The 16,790-nt window shown below is 55.3% G+C and overlaps 1 protein-coding gene across 1 annotated transcript in view; it reads left to right on the top strand.

Annotated features, from left to right (window-relative positions):
• Window positions 1-7,102, top strand: part of ADARB2 (adenosine deaminase RNA specific B2 (inactive)) — a 414,146-nt gene extending 407,044 nt beyond the window's left edge. Inside the window, exons 9-10 of the mRNA XM_047066930.1 lie at window positions 5,062-5,240; window positions 6,926-7,102. Of these exons, the coding sequence (XP_046922886.1) occupies window positions 5,062-5,240; window positions 6,926-7,102 (356 nt within the window). The remainder of the gene's footprint in view (window positions 1-5,061; window positions 5,241-6,925) is intronic.
• The last annotated feature ends 9,688 nt before the right edge of the window (window positions 7,103-16,790 follow it).

The following is a 16,790-nucleotide window of genomic DNA, read 5'->3' as shown; positions in this document are numbered from 1 at the left end:
AACGTGCTCTATTAGGACAAGACAGTAGCTGTAAAATTACTGTCAATTATAATGGTGTTCGTGCTAATGAAAATGAATAAAAGGACATTAATACAGCCTTATTAGTTACTCCAAATCTGTAAGTCGGCGTTAAATACCCCTAGCTCCGCTTCCCTTAGAAGTGTGGTGTGCGTGTGTGACAAGTGTGTCTATGTGCACGTGCAAGGGATGGCACGTGGGCAGCCAGCAGTGTGTAACACAACAGGGCCTGCCAGTGGACTCTGCTGTATCAGCCATGTCACAAGACTGGACGCAGTGGTGCCCTGGGACACAGACGGGCCTCACTTCCTGTCAATGTCACATTCCTCAGTGTCTCGTGTAAACTTAATCTGGAGAAAGGGAATCAGATTTTAAATACATTAGGCCCACTGGCTATCTAAAGACATGCTGCGCTCTCTCTTACGTACTGCTTTTTAAAAAGGTGTATAAGGGTTTTCTCCAAATGAGGCATCTTTTCATAGCTAGATAAGCCATTTCCACAGATGATGGAGGATTCGCCCCCACTGCTCTCAGTGATGGCGGTCATAGTGGTGATGGGGCAGCACTAATGGTGGTGGTGACTCCAGTAACTGCAGCAGTGGCCATGGTAACCGTTGTCCTGACCGTGGCGGTAATGCATGGTGGTGGTTAGCAGGCTAACTAACCCATCAAAAGGCCACACTGCTGGTAAGTGACAGACATGACATTGAACGAGGTCTTCAAGTTCAGCCTATTCACACGACTGTGGACACTGAATGAAATGTCAAACAATCTCCATGGAGACCCTCTGTATATTTGCCACCACGGCAGAGTATTTGTGTCACAGGCTGGTGGAGACCTGCTTGGTCTCACCGGTATCCGCTTTGAAGTAAAATACTCGTCTAGGACATTTCATGAAAGATGAATGGCCTGCATATGGTATGGCACAAAGACAAGCCAACAGAGGCCGTGCATGTCCATGCTGATGGAGAAAGAGTTTGGGAAGATGAGGTTCTTTCCAAGATGGCTGGGAATAATTACTACAGATTTCACTAAGGAAGAAGGCATCGGACCTGGTCCTCACCCACCTGGCGACCAGCTTTCAGGGACACCTCTTCTCTCAGCCTGTCTTGGGCTTTCGCCTCCAGGGTAACGCAGGGGTACCCTGCCTAGTCACACCTGCCAGCCTCCAGGACGATGCAGGGATACATTGCTGTCGTCTTCCAGCCACCACACTTGCTGGCAGGTGATCATAGCGGCCAGGGGACTAACACAGTGCTGCAGTGTTGACCTATAAAATCTCCGGAGCGGAAACCACAGTGAAAAATGCAACACTGTTCCTATGTTACCACACAGTCAAGGCAGAAGTCCCCCAGGATCCACGCTGGGTCAGTTTTATTTTGAATTATTTTTGTTTCTGGATGTGAAGGTGCAGGTTTGCAGACTGGCGCAGGTAGTCCGGGCTGAAAAATACCAAGAGTCCACGTATGTGCTTGCAGAGAGACCCTGTGACCTTGGACAGAGGTCATCTGTACACAGTGCTGGGTTCTCCACGTGTTACTATTTGAGAGGACCTTCTCCTGGAGCACAGCAGGCACAGGCTCGTGCTTTCACTGCTCAGAATGTAAAGCTCTTCCCTAAACCCTAACTGGGACAGGGGCCCATGTCGACCGGGACCTTCCTCTGGATGGAGAGCTCTGATGAGCCGCCAGGAGGCAGTTCAAGCTGTGGATTTGGGGACAGAAGGTTATGCTATACGTTCTAAGTGACTGGATCTGGACGATGTGCCAATGAGTTGTCATCTCAAGCATGATAACAAAAGCCAGCGGTAGGCAGTGATGCCCATGACTGTAAATACATTGTGCACTTGAACTTGAACTTGAGACTTGATTTTTACCTTCAGTCATTTGACGACTGCTTCCGGAGGAATGATCACTTCCAGCCAATGGGAGGAAAAATAAAATGCAGACCAGAGTCTCCTTTCTGGGCCTGAGCAGTGTGTCTTCCTCTAACCACACCATGTGGTCACATCTCTGCCCGGCTCCAGCGCTCGCAGAAGCACGCCGTCCTCGGCCTGGAGAGGACACTGGACGAGCCCCTTCTCTGGCCCCAGTCCCCGCGTGGCTCCTGGGAAGCTGCTGGAAAATTATGAAGCCGGCACGTGATGAATGAGCTCACTCAATGCACATGACGCTCCTTAGGAGGCAGGTGATCGCAGCTCCCCCTGGCTGCCATGAGTTAACAAAAGCCTGGCCAACAAGCCGGCGGGAGCCTGCTCAGGCTCAGGGAACAGAGGGCAGGTGGAAGGGCACAGAGGGCGGGTGGAAGGGAACAGAGGGCAGGTGGAAGGGCACAGAGGACGGGTGGAAGGTCACAGAGGGAGGGTGGAAGGGCACGGAGGGAGGGTGGAAGGGCACAGAGGGTGGGTGGAAGGGCACAGAGCAGGTGGAAGGGCACAGAGGGCGGGTGGAAGGGAACAGAGGGTGGGTGGAAGGGCACAGAGGGCGGGTGGAAGGGCACGGAGGGAGGGTGGAAGAGCACGGAGGGTGGGTGGAAGGGCACAGAGCAGGTGGAAGGGAACAGAGGGCGGGTGGAAGGGCACAGAGCAGGTGGAAGGGAACAGAGGGCGGGTGGAAGGGAACAGGGTGGGTGGGAGGGCACAGAGCAGGTGTGGAAGAGCAAATTAGGAGCAAAGGCAGGACTGGAGCTGTTTCTGACTCCTGAGTCAACACAGATCTCACCCCACATTTCCCACGTCTGGGAACAGAGGCTCGGTGATGTAGAACGTCATCACTGGACCTAAAATTTCATTTCGTTGCAAGTAGTCATTAGTGGGACTATTACAGTTGGAAATCGACGATTTTTGTGTGTGATTCATGGAGCCGCTGTGACTGACAGCACAGGCCCTTCTGTGCCTCGGCACACACCAACGACCTGGGCCCCGCCTGCAAAGAAGGGGGCTCAAGGGCTGGTGGGGAGGAGGGAGCTGCCTGTCTGCAGTCAGACTCCTGCCCACTGCCGGCCCCTTCTCTCTGTGCACGTCTGTGTGTGCAGCTGGCAGACAGGGCGGCCCCTGGTGAGGCCAGTGGCCAGCGTGTGGCCTCCCTGCCGGGGCTGCTCTCCAAGCAGGTGTCTGTGAGCCCGGCAGCAAAGCGGGCACTTTCCACAGCACAGAGGACACGGAGGGAGCAGGGAGGTCTGATGGCAACATCCATCTGGGACTTGGAGACTTTCCCCCAAGTCCAGAGCGGTGAGGAGACCCAGGTGACGATGCCGGAGCCCTGGGCCTCGGCGCTCAGTCCTGACTGTTGTGGGTGTCCCCCCACCCCCACCCCCCGTCTCGGGGTGGAGGGACAGACAGCAGGCTCTGGAGCAGGCTGGCTTCTCTTTGTGGCTGGTCACTCCTGACCTTGGCCACTGCCTCCCTCTGCCCAAGGGGCCGCCTCGCTGCCAATGTGCCAGATTGTCCCCCTGCCCAGCTCTCAGTGTGGGCAGCTGCCACAGGGAATTGCTTCAAGGAAAGGGAACAAGCTGACATGGATGGAATTAGCCCGGGCGCCTGGCACTGCCCATCCGTGACCAGGAGAAGGTCACCGGGTGACTCTGCTGTGGACTCAGGCTGCTGCAGCAGCAGGTGCAAATGCAGACCAGTGTGTGCCGAGGGCGGGCGGCCCCTGGATGGTGTGTGAGACTGGGCGCAGCAGGAGGGCCCCGGGTCTGTAGCTGTGCGGCTCCAACAGGGCGTGGGGTGCAGGGGGCGCCCCCTCCCAGGATGTCTGCTGCAGGTCCTCAGGGGCCAGACTGCTTCCCGATGCCAGGGCTTCTCAGCTCTGGGACCCCCACGGCACAGGTCACTAACTCGGCCCCCACCCTTCCGCCCAGGGTGTTCAGGGGAAGGAGCAGGTGGTGTGGTCGTGGAGGAGAGGACAGGCACACCAGAGGGGCAGGCTCTGGAAGGTGTCCTGAGGAGGGGCAGCAGCTGTGGGAGCGACGGGAGGGGGTGGGGGGCTGTAAACTGAAGCAGCGGGAGTTGGGGCCCCTCCTCCATCCCGCTGAGTGTGGCAGGCTGTGCTCCCCACGGTGCTGTGCACAGAGCGGGGGCACCGTGGGGCCTTTCCTACCTCGTGCTTCACGCTTCTCCCCTGAGGTCACGCAGGGTGGGAACGAGCAACCCTCAGGCGGAGGGCAGGGCAGCACATTCTAGAATCCTTGGATGGCTGGGTGGAAAGCCCTCGTGTTCCCACTAGCAGACTCCACGCCGTGGGCAGGACACAGGCCAGGCAGAGGCCAGACGCCCAATGGTGCTGCCCCCGAGGAGGGTCACCGGTGCCCCCTTCCCTGATCCACAGTTGGCTGTGTCCCAACTGAAACCAGCTCACAACCTGATACGGGGAAACTCTGGAGGGAGGGCTCCGTGGACAACCCCGGAGGCGCTCTGCACAGGCCGGTGTCGCCCGTGGCACTGCTTCCGGGGAAGTCATGGGGAACATAGCTAGAAAGACCCGCTGTCATCCTGAAATTCCTAACAGCTACTGAACGCGGGGCCTCATGCTTTCGTTTTGTGCGGGGTCTTGGAAGTTCTGCAGCCGGTGCTGTTTCTGGACCACCTTGCTTGGTTAATTAACTATCCTACACTCTTGGCTCTGTCGTTTTCATTAGCTTTTTTTTTTTTTTTTTTAAGTTTACTTATTTGAGAGAGAGTGGGGCAGGGGCAGAAGGAGAGAATCGCAACCAGGCTCTGCACTGTCAGCACAAAACCCAACGTGGGGCTCGATCTCACAAACCATGGGATCATGACCTGAGCTGAATCCGACAGGCAGACACTGAAGCCACTGAGTCCCCCAGATGCCCCTGCATTAGCTTTTTAAATCTCGTCAACCAAACTACAAACCTCAGGGCCTGATACCATTTACAATTCCTGAGTTAAAATCCACAAGTCCCGTGAGAAAAGGCACCCCACACCCGCGCAAACCCAGACCGTTTGGCCCTCGCCTTTCCCGCAGGAACCTAGTGGCCCAGAGCGCTGACACCTGGCTGTCTCCCGGTCCCCCCCCCCCCCGACAGGTGTGAGCCATGCCGAGGCACGCCAGCCTGGAAAGTCCCCACACTTCAGCGTGAACTGGGTGGTGGGCAACACCGACGTGGAGGTTATCGATGGCACCACCGGCAGGCGGAGCTGCGGGGGCTCCTCGAGGCTCTGCAAGCACGTGTTCTCCGCGCGGTGGGCACGGCTTTACGGAAAGGTAATAGTCCTTGGGGGGCGGCTCCCAGTGACCACGGGGAGGGGCCCACGGAAAGCCATCACCTTGTCTGAGCAAGAGTGGCACGTGGCACGAACACCGGCTCCCATTCCATCTTCTCCCCCCCGGGTGCCCGCGGCCACTCTGCGCAGGGCCCGTGCCGGCAGCAGCCGCAGGGCGAGAGGAGGGGCCGGCGGCTTCGTGGAGGGCATCGTCAGGGAAGTCCAGAGGAAGCCCCTGAAGTTGGTATGACTCCCAGTTTAGGTGGAAGGAAACTGGGTGGTTTCCCGCGAATGCCAGGCGGAAGGTGAGAGCTCTCCCCGCGACCCCCAGGCTGTGCGTGTCTGCTGCAATTCTGAGCTTCCTTTCTGCTCGATAACTGTATCTACAGACTTCAGGTTGAGATCTACAGATTTCCACATGCTCCCAATGCATAGCAGGCTGCGGCGCCAGCAAACAACACGACAAAACAAAACACACAGAAACCAAACAGCAGAAACGCTTCAAGCGGCTGGGCCGGCTTCCCCACACTTCTTCCTCCCACAGCTCCACACAGCAGTGACAGCGTGGGGAGGTCTCCCGGCCAGCGGAGCAGGACAGACACATTGACCCTCAAGATAAACGTTCCTTTCAACTCAGAGGGCCCTGGAAGTTGTGCGTGTTGTCCTTAGCAAGGCACGACTTCTGTGGCTGCCACGAGCCGCCGATGGGGACCTGGCTCTGCCCTGACCGCCCTGACGGCCTCACGTGCCTCTCTGTCCACTCAGGGCACCGTCCGTGTCTCCCTGTTCTGCACAGAGGTGGGGCTGTGTCAGAGCACATCGCTTTGTCTTCCTAAAGGGCCCTTTGCACCCGCTGCGGGGGGGCTGCCAGCCAGTGGGCAGGCCGGTCCCCCGACTCCCTGGAAAGCACACAGGGGATTCGGGCCTCCCGCCTCAGCGCGCCACACCCTGGCCTCCCCACCTCCCTGCCTACACTAGCCACAAGGCCCTGCCCAGTACCAGCTCAGAAACCCAACAGAGGAGACAGCCTGCTCCCACCGAGTTCCTGCCTGGAAACCCACCCATCTCGCATCTGTGCAGTGCTGCTTCGGTGCCCATGAACATCCCTGGGGGACCATCCCCACCCCAACATGGGCCCCTGATCCTTCCCCCAAAAGAAAAATACACAGTGTGTCTTCTCAGTAGCAGGTGAACTATAGGGCTATTTTGTTTGCTGGGCACTCCCTCCACGGAGCCCCAGGACTGCCGGACGGAGCTGGCTGGCCACGGCAGTTACTCTTCTGATCCTTTTTCAGATTTAGATGAAATATTACTTTGTCAACAGGTAAATTAAGGAGAATGGATATTTATCTTTTGTTAAGAGCTTTCCTGGTTAAGACTGACCTAATATTGGATATATTTAAGGCATGTAACATGACATTGGATACATTTATAACATATATAACACACAGCATCAGATACACTGAGGGCGCGTCACATGGCATTCTGAGGCACACACACTGAGAACCACGACCATGCTAGCTGACAGACCGTCACCACATGCGGGGAGAACACTCACCTTAAGAAGCCCCTTTTGGGCAAACTTCACACACGTGTCGCTTTCCCGTCTCCTAGTAAGAGAGCGGGACAGGCGGCCCAGCTGGTGCGAGCGTCTAACCCGCTCCCTGTCTCGTTCCTGGCCCACAGCTGAGCACACGGATTCCGAGCCACGGAGACACGCCGTCTGTGTACTGTGAGGCCAAGCGGGGGGCCTGCACCTACCAGTCTGTTAAGCAGCAGCTGTTCAAGGCATTTCAGAAGGCCGGGCTGGGCACATGGGTGAGGAAGCCGCCTGAGCAGGACCAGTTCCTACTAACCCTCTGAGCCACCGGACCTGCGGTTCCCGGAGCGGAGTGGGCGCCCGGGCAGGGCGGGGTGAGTGCGCGTGCGTGGGGCGGCAGGCGGTGCTCACCGGCTCTTCCTGCTCATTTCCCCTTGGTGTTCCAGAAGCACATGCGTGGCCAACGTTCGACGGGCAGCTAGACTCAAACCGGGAGCGTACTGCTCCCACGTGGTCAGAAGCCGGGCGGCCCCCCGACCTGGAGGCGCAGGTGCAGCCAACTCTTCCTGGTGTGTCAAAGGGAAAGCTTCCGTTCAGGCTAAAGGGTCTGAGGTGCAGCCTTGAACAGCGGAGCCGAGGGCTGCGGCTGGAAACGAGCCTCGGGCACCGTTCCCTGGGTCTTCCTCCCCGCCACGCGCCTCGAGCGACGCGTCTGGTTCTCTCTAGCACAAGCTGACACGATACTTCAGGATAAGCCACAATGAAGAGAAAAGCCATGGGCTCCTCTCCAAAGAAGCCAACAGAAAGCTCCACCACCCTCATTACTCACTTAAGTTTTAACTCCACCTCCTTTCACAGCAGATTCAAGATGCGCAATACTGAAGAACCCCTGAGCCAGGACCAGAGAAATGAAGTCCACTCTTGCAGAGCGAAGGAACAGGGCACACAGCATCCGTGAGCAGAGACGTAGGACGTGGGCAGACTGAACTTCCAGAACTGTGTGCCACAGACAACCCCTGTACCCGGACCGGTCCCCACCGGTCCTCACTGGTCCCCACCGGTCCCCACCAGTCCTCAACAGCCCCCACCAGTCCCCACCGGTCCCCACTGGTCCCCACCAGCCACACCCGGACCAGTCCCCACTGGTCCTCCCCAGTCCCCACCAGCCACACCTGGACCACAGTCTCTGTGACAGGTGCCCACAGCTGCTGGCAATGTTTGAGCTGTTACGGGTTAACTACCCCACAAGCCCCTCACCAGGTCACAAGGACACCAAGTTTTGGACCACACTCTGACTTTTAACTAAATTTTTATTAGAGAGTGAGCAAAGAAAAAACATCCAGAGCAACCTTTACTTGGAGCTTGGCAAGTATCAGCTCTCTATTGCTTTGGGTCCCCTGATCACCATCTTGCATGACCAAAAAAAAAAAAAAAAAATCACATAATGCAGCTGCTGAAATGCAAGAGGCAGGATTCTGTCCCCTTCATGGCAGGTGCCAAACAACCAGACCATTTGGGATTTAGCCTGTGGCACCCTTCTTAAGAGTCAGGGCGAGGCCACATGGCCTGTCCACACCAGAGGGAGGCATTTCTCTTACACACCTTCGTTCCATCCAGGTACCTTGAACTGTTCCACTCTGACCACTAAGGACTCATTTCTAACATCCAACATGCTACCTAACAGGCCTCTAATTTCTCCAACAGAAGATCCACATCTGCAAGTCACGGTGGCAAACAGCAAAGCTTCACAGTAGCCAGCGCTGGGCATGGGCCTGCTGCTTAGAATCCCAGCTGGCCACCCATGGGCGCACACCCTGAAAACACAGGATTGCCCCATAACGCAAGAAATGTGAGCACAACATCATGCAGTAGATACTCAAGTACAGATTGCAGATCTAACAGCGAGGCAAAAATGAAACAAAACATGTTTTAGAGACTTGTTATGGGCTAACAAGTAGAGGTGTTAGTATGGAAGCAAACTCTCTCTAGGACTTAATATAGAGTCAGACCCATTGTTCAAGTTCTTCCAGAAAAGGAAATGGCCACTGAGTGCACAAGTTCCTCAAGACAAAGTTTTGAAAGATATGAAAATGTTTTTGCAAACATAAGACGCATACCAATCTTTCATAAAAGTTGAGGAAATAACAATGAAATGTTAACTCAGTATAAAAGCTATAGTCAAATCGCCACTTTACATTAGTTTCTGATAGTCTGACATGTCACCGGGAGGAAGCTTAGGGACCCAGAAACCCAGAGCTGACTTATGACTTAGACTCTGACTCGCCCTTCTCCGGAGCCCTCCTCTGAAAGGAAGGAGGCGCGGTCGAGTCCGGGAGGAAACCTGTGTCCTGAACCTTCCATTACTGACATTCTGAGCTGTTGCTCTATATCAACGTGCTCCAAATAATGGTCCTTCCACCCAGAGGAGCCAACAGCAGCAGCAGGAGCCAGAGGACAGACGCCAGACAGATCCATCCACAAACCACACGGCGGGTTCCACCAGGAGATCTGACCCCGGCGACTTGGGTGGCGCTCAGCTCGCTAATAACAGACACTCCCATAAGGGCCGCACTGTGGCTATCCGGTCACCATTCATTTCGTCTGAGACACTGGCTCTCCAGAAGCGTCACTAAAATATAAGTATCTCCTTCTGGAGAAAGCCAGACCTCAGCGCCAGCATAGGACTCGTCCATCAGGCCAGAGGGGACATCCTGCGGGGAGAGGAGATGGCTCCACAGAGGAGGTTGACAGCGGCAGAGGCATTGGCACGGCAGCAGGAAGCCCCGAGCGAGAGCCTGAGCATGGTGCGAGGTGCATGTCCAGGAGTGGGGACGGACAGGGCCACGGAGAGGAGGCGCCGGCCCAGGCTCTGGGCGCACAAGGGGGTGGGGGGAAGGCAGGAGAGCAGGGCTGACCAGAAGGCTGGCCCGGCCAACGGGAGGCCAGTCACAGGGTTCTGCTGTGGCACCTGCTTAAGGCTGGAGGGATGGGCAGCACCAGCCTGGAGATGAGGCGGCCTGCGGATTTCGCTCTGCACTTCAAAGTCCATGAGAACACCCAACACCACTCTGGGTCAGAGGCCGGGCCAATGCCGCGGTGTCAAGGGTGAGTCACAGCCTGGGGAGGAGCCCGCAGACACCTCGCCACCTTGGGCTTCCGGACGGAAAACAGAGCTCAGGTATGTGATGTGTGACCTTCAGGCGCCCCAAGGCCACGGAGCAGTGTCAGGGGCCTGCTGGCATCTAGGCCTGTCTGAACGCGCCTCACGGCCGCTGGCTCAGAGTCCTCTGTTCTCCACCTACTGCACCTACGACTCCAGTCCAAATAAAGGCAACACCACCTCTGTCAGCCTCCAAAGCACACGCTGCATTCCTGGCAGGGAGGTCAGCAAAGGAAGGCTTCCTGTCTGGCTCTCAGCCACAAAGTCAGTATCTGCAAGCATTTCCATGGGACTACGTCCAAGGGGGAAGGTCACTGGGTCACAGAGCCCTGGCTGTCCATTCCTAGCACGTGGTCAGGAAGGTCACCCGGTCACGGAGCCCCGCCTGTCCATTCCTAGCACGTGGTCAGGAAGGTCACCCGGTCACGGAGCCCCGCCTGTCCATTCCTAGCACGTGGTCAAGAAGGTCACCCGGTCACGGAGCCCCGCCTGTCCATTCCTAGCACGTGGTCAAGAAGGTCACCCGGTCACGGAGCCCCGCCTGTCCATTCCTAGCACGTGGTCAGGAAGGTCACCCGGTCACGGAGCCCCTCCTGTCCATTCCTAGCATGTGGTCAGGAAGGTCACCCGGTCACGGAGCCCCGCCTGTCCATTCCTAGCACGTGGTCAAGAAGGTCACCCGGTCACGGAGCCCCGCCTGTCCATTCCTAGCACACGGCTTCACTGCAAGGTACTGACTGGATCTAGGGTTTCTTTGGTTTTTCTTTTTGCCACAAGGAAAGGATTTGCAGGTCTAGAAGTATTGTTTCTTTTTATACTTGTGGGTCTTTTCAGGTCTGTATATACCTATCATGTCACTACTGAGTTTGTGAGTCTTGCTGTTCCTCAGAAACGTCAAGTTTTTCCCATATAGTTTCTCATATGATTTCCTTTTCACAGGAAGCTGTTCTTATCAATACGGTCAAATGGCTGTTTTGGGTTTGATTTTTGTTTTTTGTTTGAGGTTTTTTTGCTATAGTGTTTACCATGTCTGGAGAGCCATAAACAGTAAATACATGGTATATCAATGCCCAGAATAGAATAGTTAGAGTATTTTGATGAAACACTATTTTTAGATTATAAATTTCAAGATGTATCTATAGTATCTTGTTTTAAAAAATTTAAAAAGACATTTGAAACTTAGACATTTATAATTTAGGGAAACTTCTATAACCATTTTTTAAGAAGCCATTCTAATAAAATCATCTAATTGGCCCAAACACAATAAATATCTCTTTCTAATAAAGACCAAAGGGAAGTCAGGACAAGGCTGTTTTCACATACCGCCCCTTGATGCCACAACCGCCTCAGGGGACAGAGGTTTCACCCGACATGAAGCAAACCAGTGTCCCTTTGCTGGCCCCTCCGCCACCCCCACCCCTCAGTAGAGTCTGTGGAGTCATAACCCAGCCAGGGTCAGGAAGGTCCGCTGTCTGCACGCCTGGACAGGCTGTCTAGCTTTGAGTTCTTACGGAGCTCACGGAGAAAGTGAAAATTTAAAGCTCTGTGTTTCAGGAAAGGCTTTGGGGGACTAACCCACCCCTGTGAGGCCCCCCCTGGTGTTCTGCGCCCTCCCAGACACGGGTGGGGGTGGGATACCCAGAGGGCAGGAGGGAGGAGGGCAGGGCTGGGGCACACTCGCCGGTGCTGTCCGTGGTGCTGCCCAAAGGGCTGTTCCCAGCAATGCAGGGATCTTGTTGGCTCCCGTCAAACTTCTCCCACAAATTCTGATTCACATAAAGGGAAGGATTGGGGGGCTGGGGGTGAAGAAGGGTGCAAAAGATGCAGGTTATCCAGAGGCGGCCCAGAACAGAGGAGCACCTCCCCGTTCTGGGAGACCAGAGATTCGAGACCAGACCTACCTCCACCTCTTATCCTCCCAACAGAGCACCTCTGCTTTCTCCCTCACATTTCCCTCCCCCTCCCCTTCCTCTTCCCTGTTTTAGTGCCTGCTCTCCCTACCCTAGACCTGTGATTCCTGGTGCAGCTGAGCTCCAGACCTCAGGCTGTCCACCCCTGAGCTCCACGGCGCTGACCTGTGCATCAGACTGACGCCAAGGCACGTCCGGGGGCGGAGGGTCTACTGGAGTCCTTTCTTGGACTCCTGCAACACGTCCATTAGTCCGAACTGCTACCAAAGGGTCACTGACAGCTGAGTCTCTAGAAAGTTAGACCAAACAGCAGCACCTGCAGGGAACTACAGACAGCGTTGGCCCCGGAGAAAGAAATTCCTTATTTCCCAACTCATTTCAAAATCAAAGTTGCAGGGATGAAACACTCTCTAAAGATAAAGGTAAAATGATCTGGGTTCAATGGCCTCTTTTCATACAGGCACTGGATCTTACCATTCTGCCCTATGTGCATCGATAACAAACAAACACAAGCACTTTCCCAGCAGTGCCCACTTAATTTTCAGCTAATTTTCAGCATTTTGTAAGCAAATGAACTTAATAAATAGTAATTCTTAAGCAAAGGTATGTACATAAAAAGCATGGGTGAATGGCAATATTGGATGTACATTTGTAATATTTGTAAAAAAAACAAAAACAAAAAAACAAACCTCCAAAACCTTAAAGTATTAATTTACACGTTAATTTGCTTCTAAGTGCTGGAAACTGCACTTCAGTGATATCTGATAAGTGAATGTTTCTGTTAAGTGAATAAAAACATCGAGTAAAGTTGTGCTTCTCTGACTGTTGGCCCTTCTTCATTGAGCAGAGTCCTGGGGGCAGGGGGTCTCTGGAGAATGGTGTGTAGGTTTAGGGAGGGGTCTCAGAGGGTCTGCCTGCCCCAGGGAAGTGGCACATCCACTCTAAACCCAGGGGGTCCCCCAGCCCCGACGCTACCCTCACAGCCGTCCTGTAAACCAGCGACCGAAAGCATCACAAATCAACGTGTGCCTTTGCCCCCATTTCCTCACTGTCAAGTGTGGGGACAACCGTCATCCCCCAGCCTCGAGGGCCATGAGTGGACTCGGGGTGTCGTGGTGCTTTGAAAGGGTAAACACACTGCAAATACTTAAGAGGCTCTGTGCCCCGCCCATATGTGCCACCACACATGAAAGGTGGGCTGGTAGTTCTCCTGCGGAACACTCGTGGACCGAAAACATCACTCAGGTTGTTGGTGGCCTCGGCTCTACAGGACTGTGCATGGCTGAACATTCCAGAGTTCAACCCAACATTTCCCAGTGACACGCTCTGTCCCTTCCTGGGGACCGGCCATGTCACCTGTCACTCTAGCAGTGTGCTGAGCACAGGACTTGTGGGCTACACATAGGACGGCTCGTCTGCAAGTAAGCGTCTGGTCCACCAGTGTCTGAAACTCCAGCACGCGTGCCTTTGGGTGATGATTTCTCGCGTTGTCCACACTTACTTCCACTCACCACAGTGAGACTCCACTCAAGGCAGGACATAGCGGGGCTCAGGTTGAGGGCAGAGGTGAAGGCAGGGGTCTGACACACACGTTCACCCTCGGGCCAGGGCCAGGGAGGACTGGGCAGGTCTCACTGTGAGTTTCCCCCGAGAGAGAGGAAGTCGGGGCCACGGTTACTAGTAAGGAAGAGAGCAGACCTGAACACACAAAGAAGGTTCAAGACAAGTCACAGACGCACACGTCTCAGACGTCACCTGGTCCAAATCACCAAGCTTTGGGAGTCCAGATGTCTGGCGGCAGGGACTGTCACCACTGACCAAAGACCAAAAAAACCTCTGCAGACTGGCCTCCGCGTGTCCCAGAAGTGACTCTCGGCCGGCACCCAACACGCACTCTCACTCCTGGAGGACACCCTCCTGCCAGGGGAGAGCGGCAGAACAGATGGAGAACGTGACGGGTGTGCATGAAGTCTGAGGAGCGAGGTGACCAGATGAGCACCGTGACCATCGTGCCTTGTCCACTCCACAGCTACTCAGGGCGTGGGCTGGCCTTAACTTGGCAGAAATGCGCTCTCCCAAGTGAGTTTCAGGAAGCCAGTGTCCTTACAGACCCGCTTTCTGGAAACATCCCCAAAGATGGAGGGTGAGAGGACCCGCTCTCCCTCCCTCCCCCTCTCCCTCTCCCCCTGTCCTCTTCCCCCTCCCCACTCTCCTCCCCCTCTCTCTTCCTTCCCCTCCCCTCCCTCCCTCCTCTCCCCCTCTCTCCCTCTTCTCCCTCCTCCTCTCTCCCCCCTCCCCCTCTCCCTGTCTTCTTCCTCCCTCCCCACTCTGCCTCCCCCTCTCTGCCCCCTCCCCCTCTCTCCCCCTTCCCCTCTCCCTGTCTCTTCCTCCCTCCCCCTCCTCTCCCCTCCTCCCTGTCTCCCCCTCCCCCTCCTTCTCTCCCTGTCCTTCCCCCTCCCCTCTCTCTTCCCTCCTTTCCTCCCTCCCTACCTCCTGTCCCCTCCCTTCCCTCCCCCTCCCTCTCCTTCTCTCACCCCTCTCCCTCTCTCCCCCTCCCTCTTCCTCACATACACACACTCGCACACTCACACTGTCACACACTCACTGTATCACACACTCTCACACTCACACTCTCACACACTCACACTACAGGATACAAAGTCGCTGCTCCGTAAGCCTCCTCCCTGGAAGAGCACGGCTCACGCCCATTCACTCCACACCTACCACCTGCTCAGCAAATGTCCCTTCCACTGCACCTGCCCCTTCAATTACGCCACCACAGCGCTGCCCCAGACGCCCCGGCAGCCAGCCGAGTGACACTCATCAGACCTTCCGTGCGGTGTTCACACAGGCTCCGTGAGCACAGGCAGTGAGGATCCTGGGACAGCCACTGGGGTCCACCACAGCCCTAGGCCCGCCAGGCCCAGGCCTCAGGAGTAGGCTGGGACCCTCAAGACAAACCCAGGGCGATGCTGTCAAAACAGCAAAGAGACACCGTCTCCTTTCCGAGCAACTAAAGTCACGGAGACGCTCTTCCCTGCTCCACTCTGCCTTTGACAAAATGGGCCTCGGTCACCCGAAATGGCAATGTCCTCCACAATACGAGAGAGCAGCCGGCGGTGAGGGCGGCAGGCCGGCCAGCAGAGCCGGGAAGGGACGGAGGCAGAGGGTGTGGGGCCAGACGGGGCCCTGCGTGCACGGTGGCTCTGATCCTGGTTCGCAGCGTGGGCCTCTCCCCACCCCCCAAGGGTGCACACAGGGGAGACACACGTTATCTTTCAGATACCCAAGGGGACCACCCCCGGAATTCCACGTGCTACCCACACACCCCTGGGTCCAGCTGGGCACTGAGACAGGTGCTCAAGGAGCCACCGCAGGCCCTCCTCCCCCCAGCTTCTATAATAAACAGCGTGTCTTGAGCCTTGCCTTGGACAAGCCACCGTGCTCAGTCCTGAGACAAATAAAAACTATGTGGATGTCTGGTCCCAAGGAGGTGACAGATTACCAGGTGAAACAGAACATAATAAGGTTCAAGTTACAATAACGCCAAAGCCAGACACTGGCAGAATAGAGCCCGCCCAAGCAGGGGTCTGGCACTTGCTAAGGAAGCCAGCTCCTGAGGCCGCAGCACCCGCTAGTCGGACGGTACAGCTGAAGGGCGCGTTTCCATTTTCTAAGGAGTATTAAACTACCCTCTTTGTTGTCATCAGAGAATTTTTATTGCGCTCTGGAGGAGAGAGCCGTGCCAGGAGGACAGTAAAATAGAGGCAGTTCCTATCGGCCTGGAGCCCATAATGTTAGACAGTCAAGGCTGCGGGCTTCAGTAGTAAATACAGAATTTCTCATCACTCACGGCCGTTAAATCCCAAGCAAGTACTGCAAGAATCCACACTGAATGCCTTCCTGGGTGCTGCTGGAGATTCAGGAGACAAAAGATACGCACATACCAGGAACTCAAGGCAGGTTTTAGAGCAAATATGGTCCCTCCTTTTGAGAAATTCCGGTCAAACTAGGAAAACAAAGTAGCCACTCTGTTCCCTCCTTTTCCCAATCCTGGGTCTACAGTTTACTACCCTTCTGTGCTATCCTCCAAACTCCACTTGTGTTAAGTGGCAACCACCGCGCCCAAAATTTGCACAGCCGACAGCACCATCTCGATCTGAGACCCTTCGTTACCCAGAAAGAAGTGCTGTGCCCTTAGCCACCACGCCCCGCCCCCAGCCCCTGCCAGCTGCTGGAACCACAGACCTACTTTCCGTGTCCGTACGCCTGCCCATCCCAGCCAGCACGTTCACGGAATCGCAGGGATCAGACACCGTGGGGCCTTTGGCGTCTGCCGCTTTCACCTGGCATCACGTTGTCAAGGTCCATCCGTGTTGTAGGCTGTGCCGGGCCTTCATTCCTTATTTCTGAGTAGCATTCCACTGTATGGACACGACCCGTGTTGTCATCCACCCAGGAGCTGGTGGATCCTCAGGTTGTTTCCACTTTCTTACGATTATGAATAATGCCGCTGTAAACGCTCACGTACAAGTTTTTGTATGGGCACGTGTTTTTGTTTGTTTCTTTTTAAAGATTTTTTATGTTTATTTTTGAGAGAGGGAGACAGAGCATGAGCAGGGGAGGGGCAGGGAGAGAGAGGGAGACACAGAATCCGAAGCCAGCGCCAGGCTCTGAGCTGTCAGCACAGAGCCCGACTTGGGGCTTGAATTCGTGATCTGTGAGATCATGACCAAGTTGGATGCTCAACCGACTGAGCCACCCGGGCGCCCCTTGAATGGGCAGGTTTTAACTTCTCTTGGGTATATACCTAGCAGTGGAACTGCTATAGGTCAGTCAGCAATCCCATAGTTAACACTTTGAAAAATGTAAACCGTCTTCCAAAGTGGCTGCATCTCTTTGCATTCCCATCAGCAGTGCATGAGCTTTCCAATTTTCTCC

Source organism: Lynx rufus, unplaced genomic scaffold, assembly GCF_022079265.1.
Source record: "Lynx rufus isolate CCGP_SWC_20201006 ecotype Redwood Valley unplaced genomic scaffold, mLynRuf1.p SCAF_7, whole genome shotgun sequence".
Classification (NCBI taxonomy): Eukaryota; Metazoa; Chordata; class Mammalia; order Carnivora; family Felidae; genus Lynx; species Lynx rufus.
The sequence above is the reverse complement of the archived record's forward strand: the minus strand, read 5'-3'. Positions and strand labels throughout refer to the sequence as shown.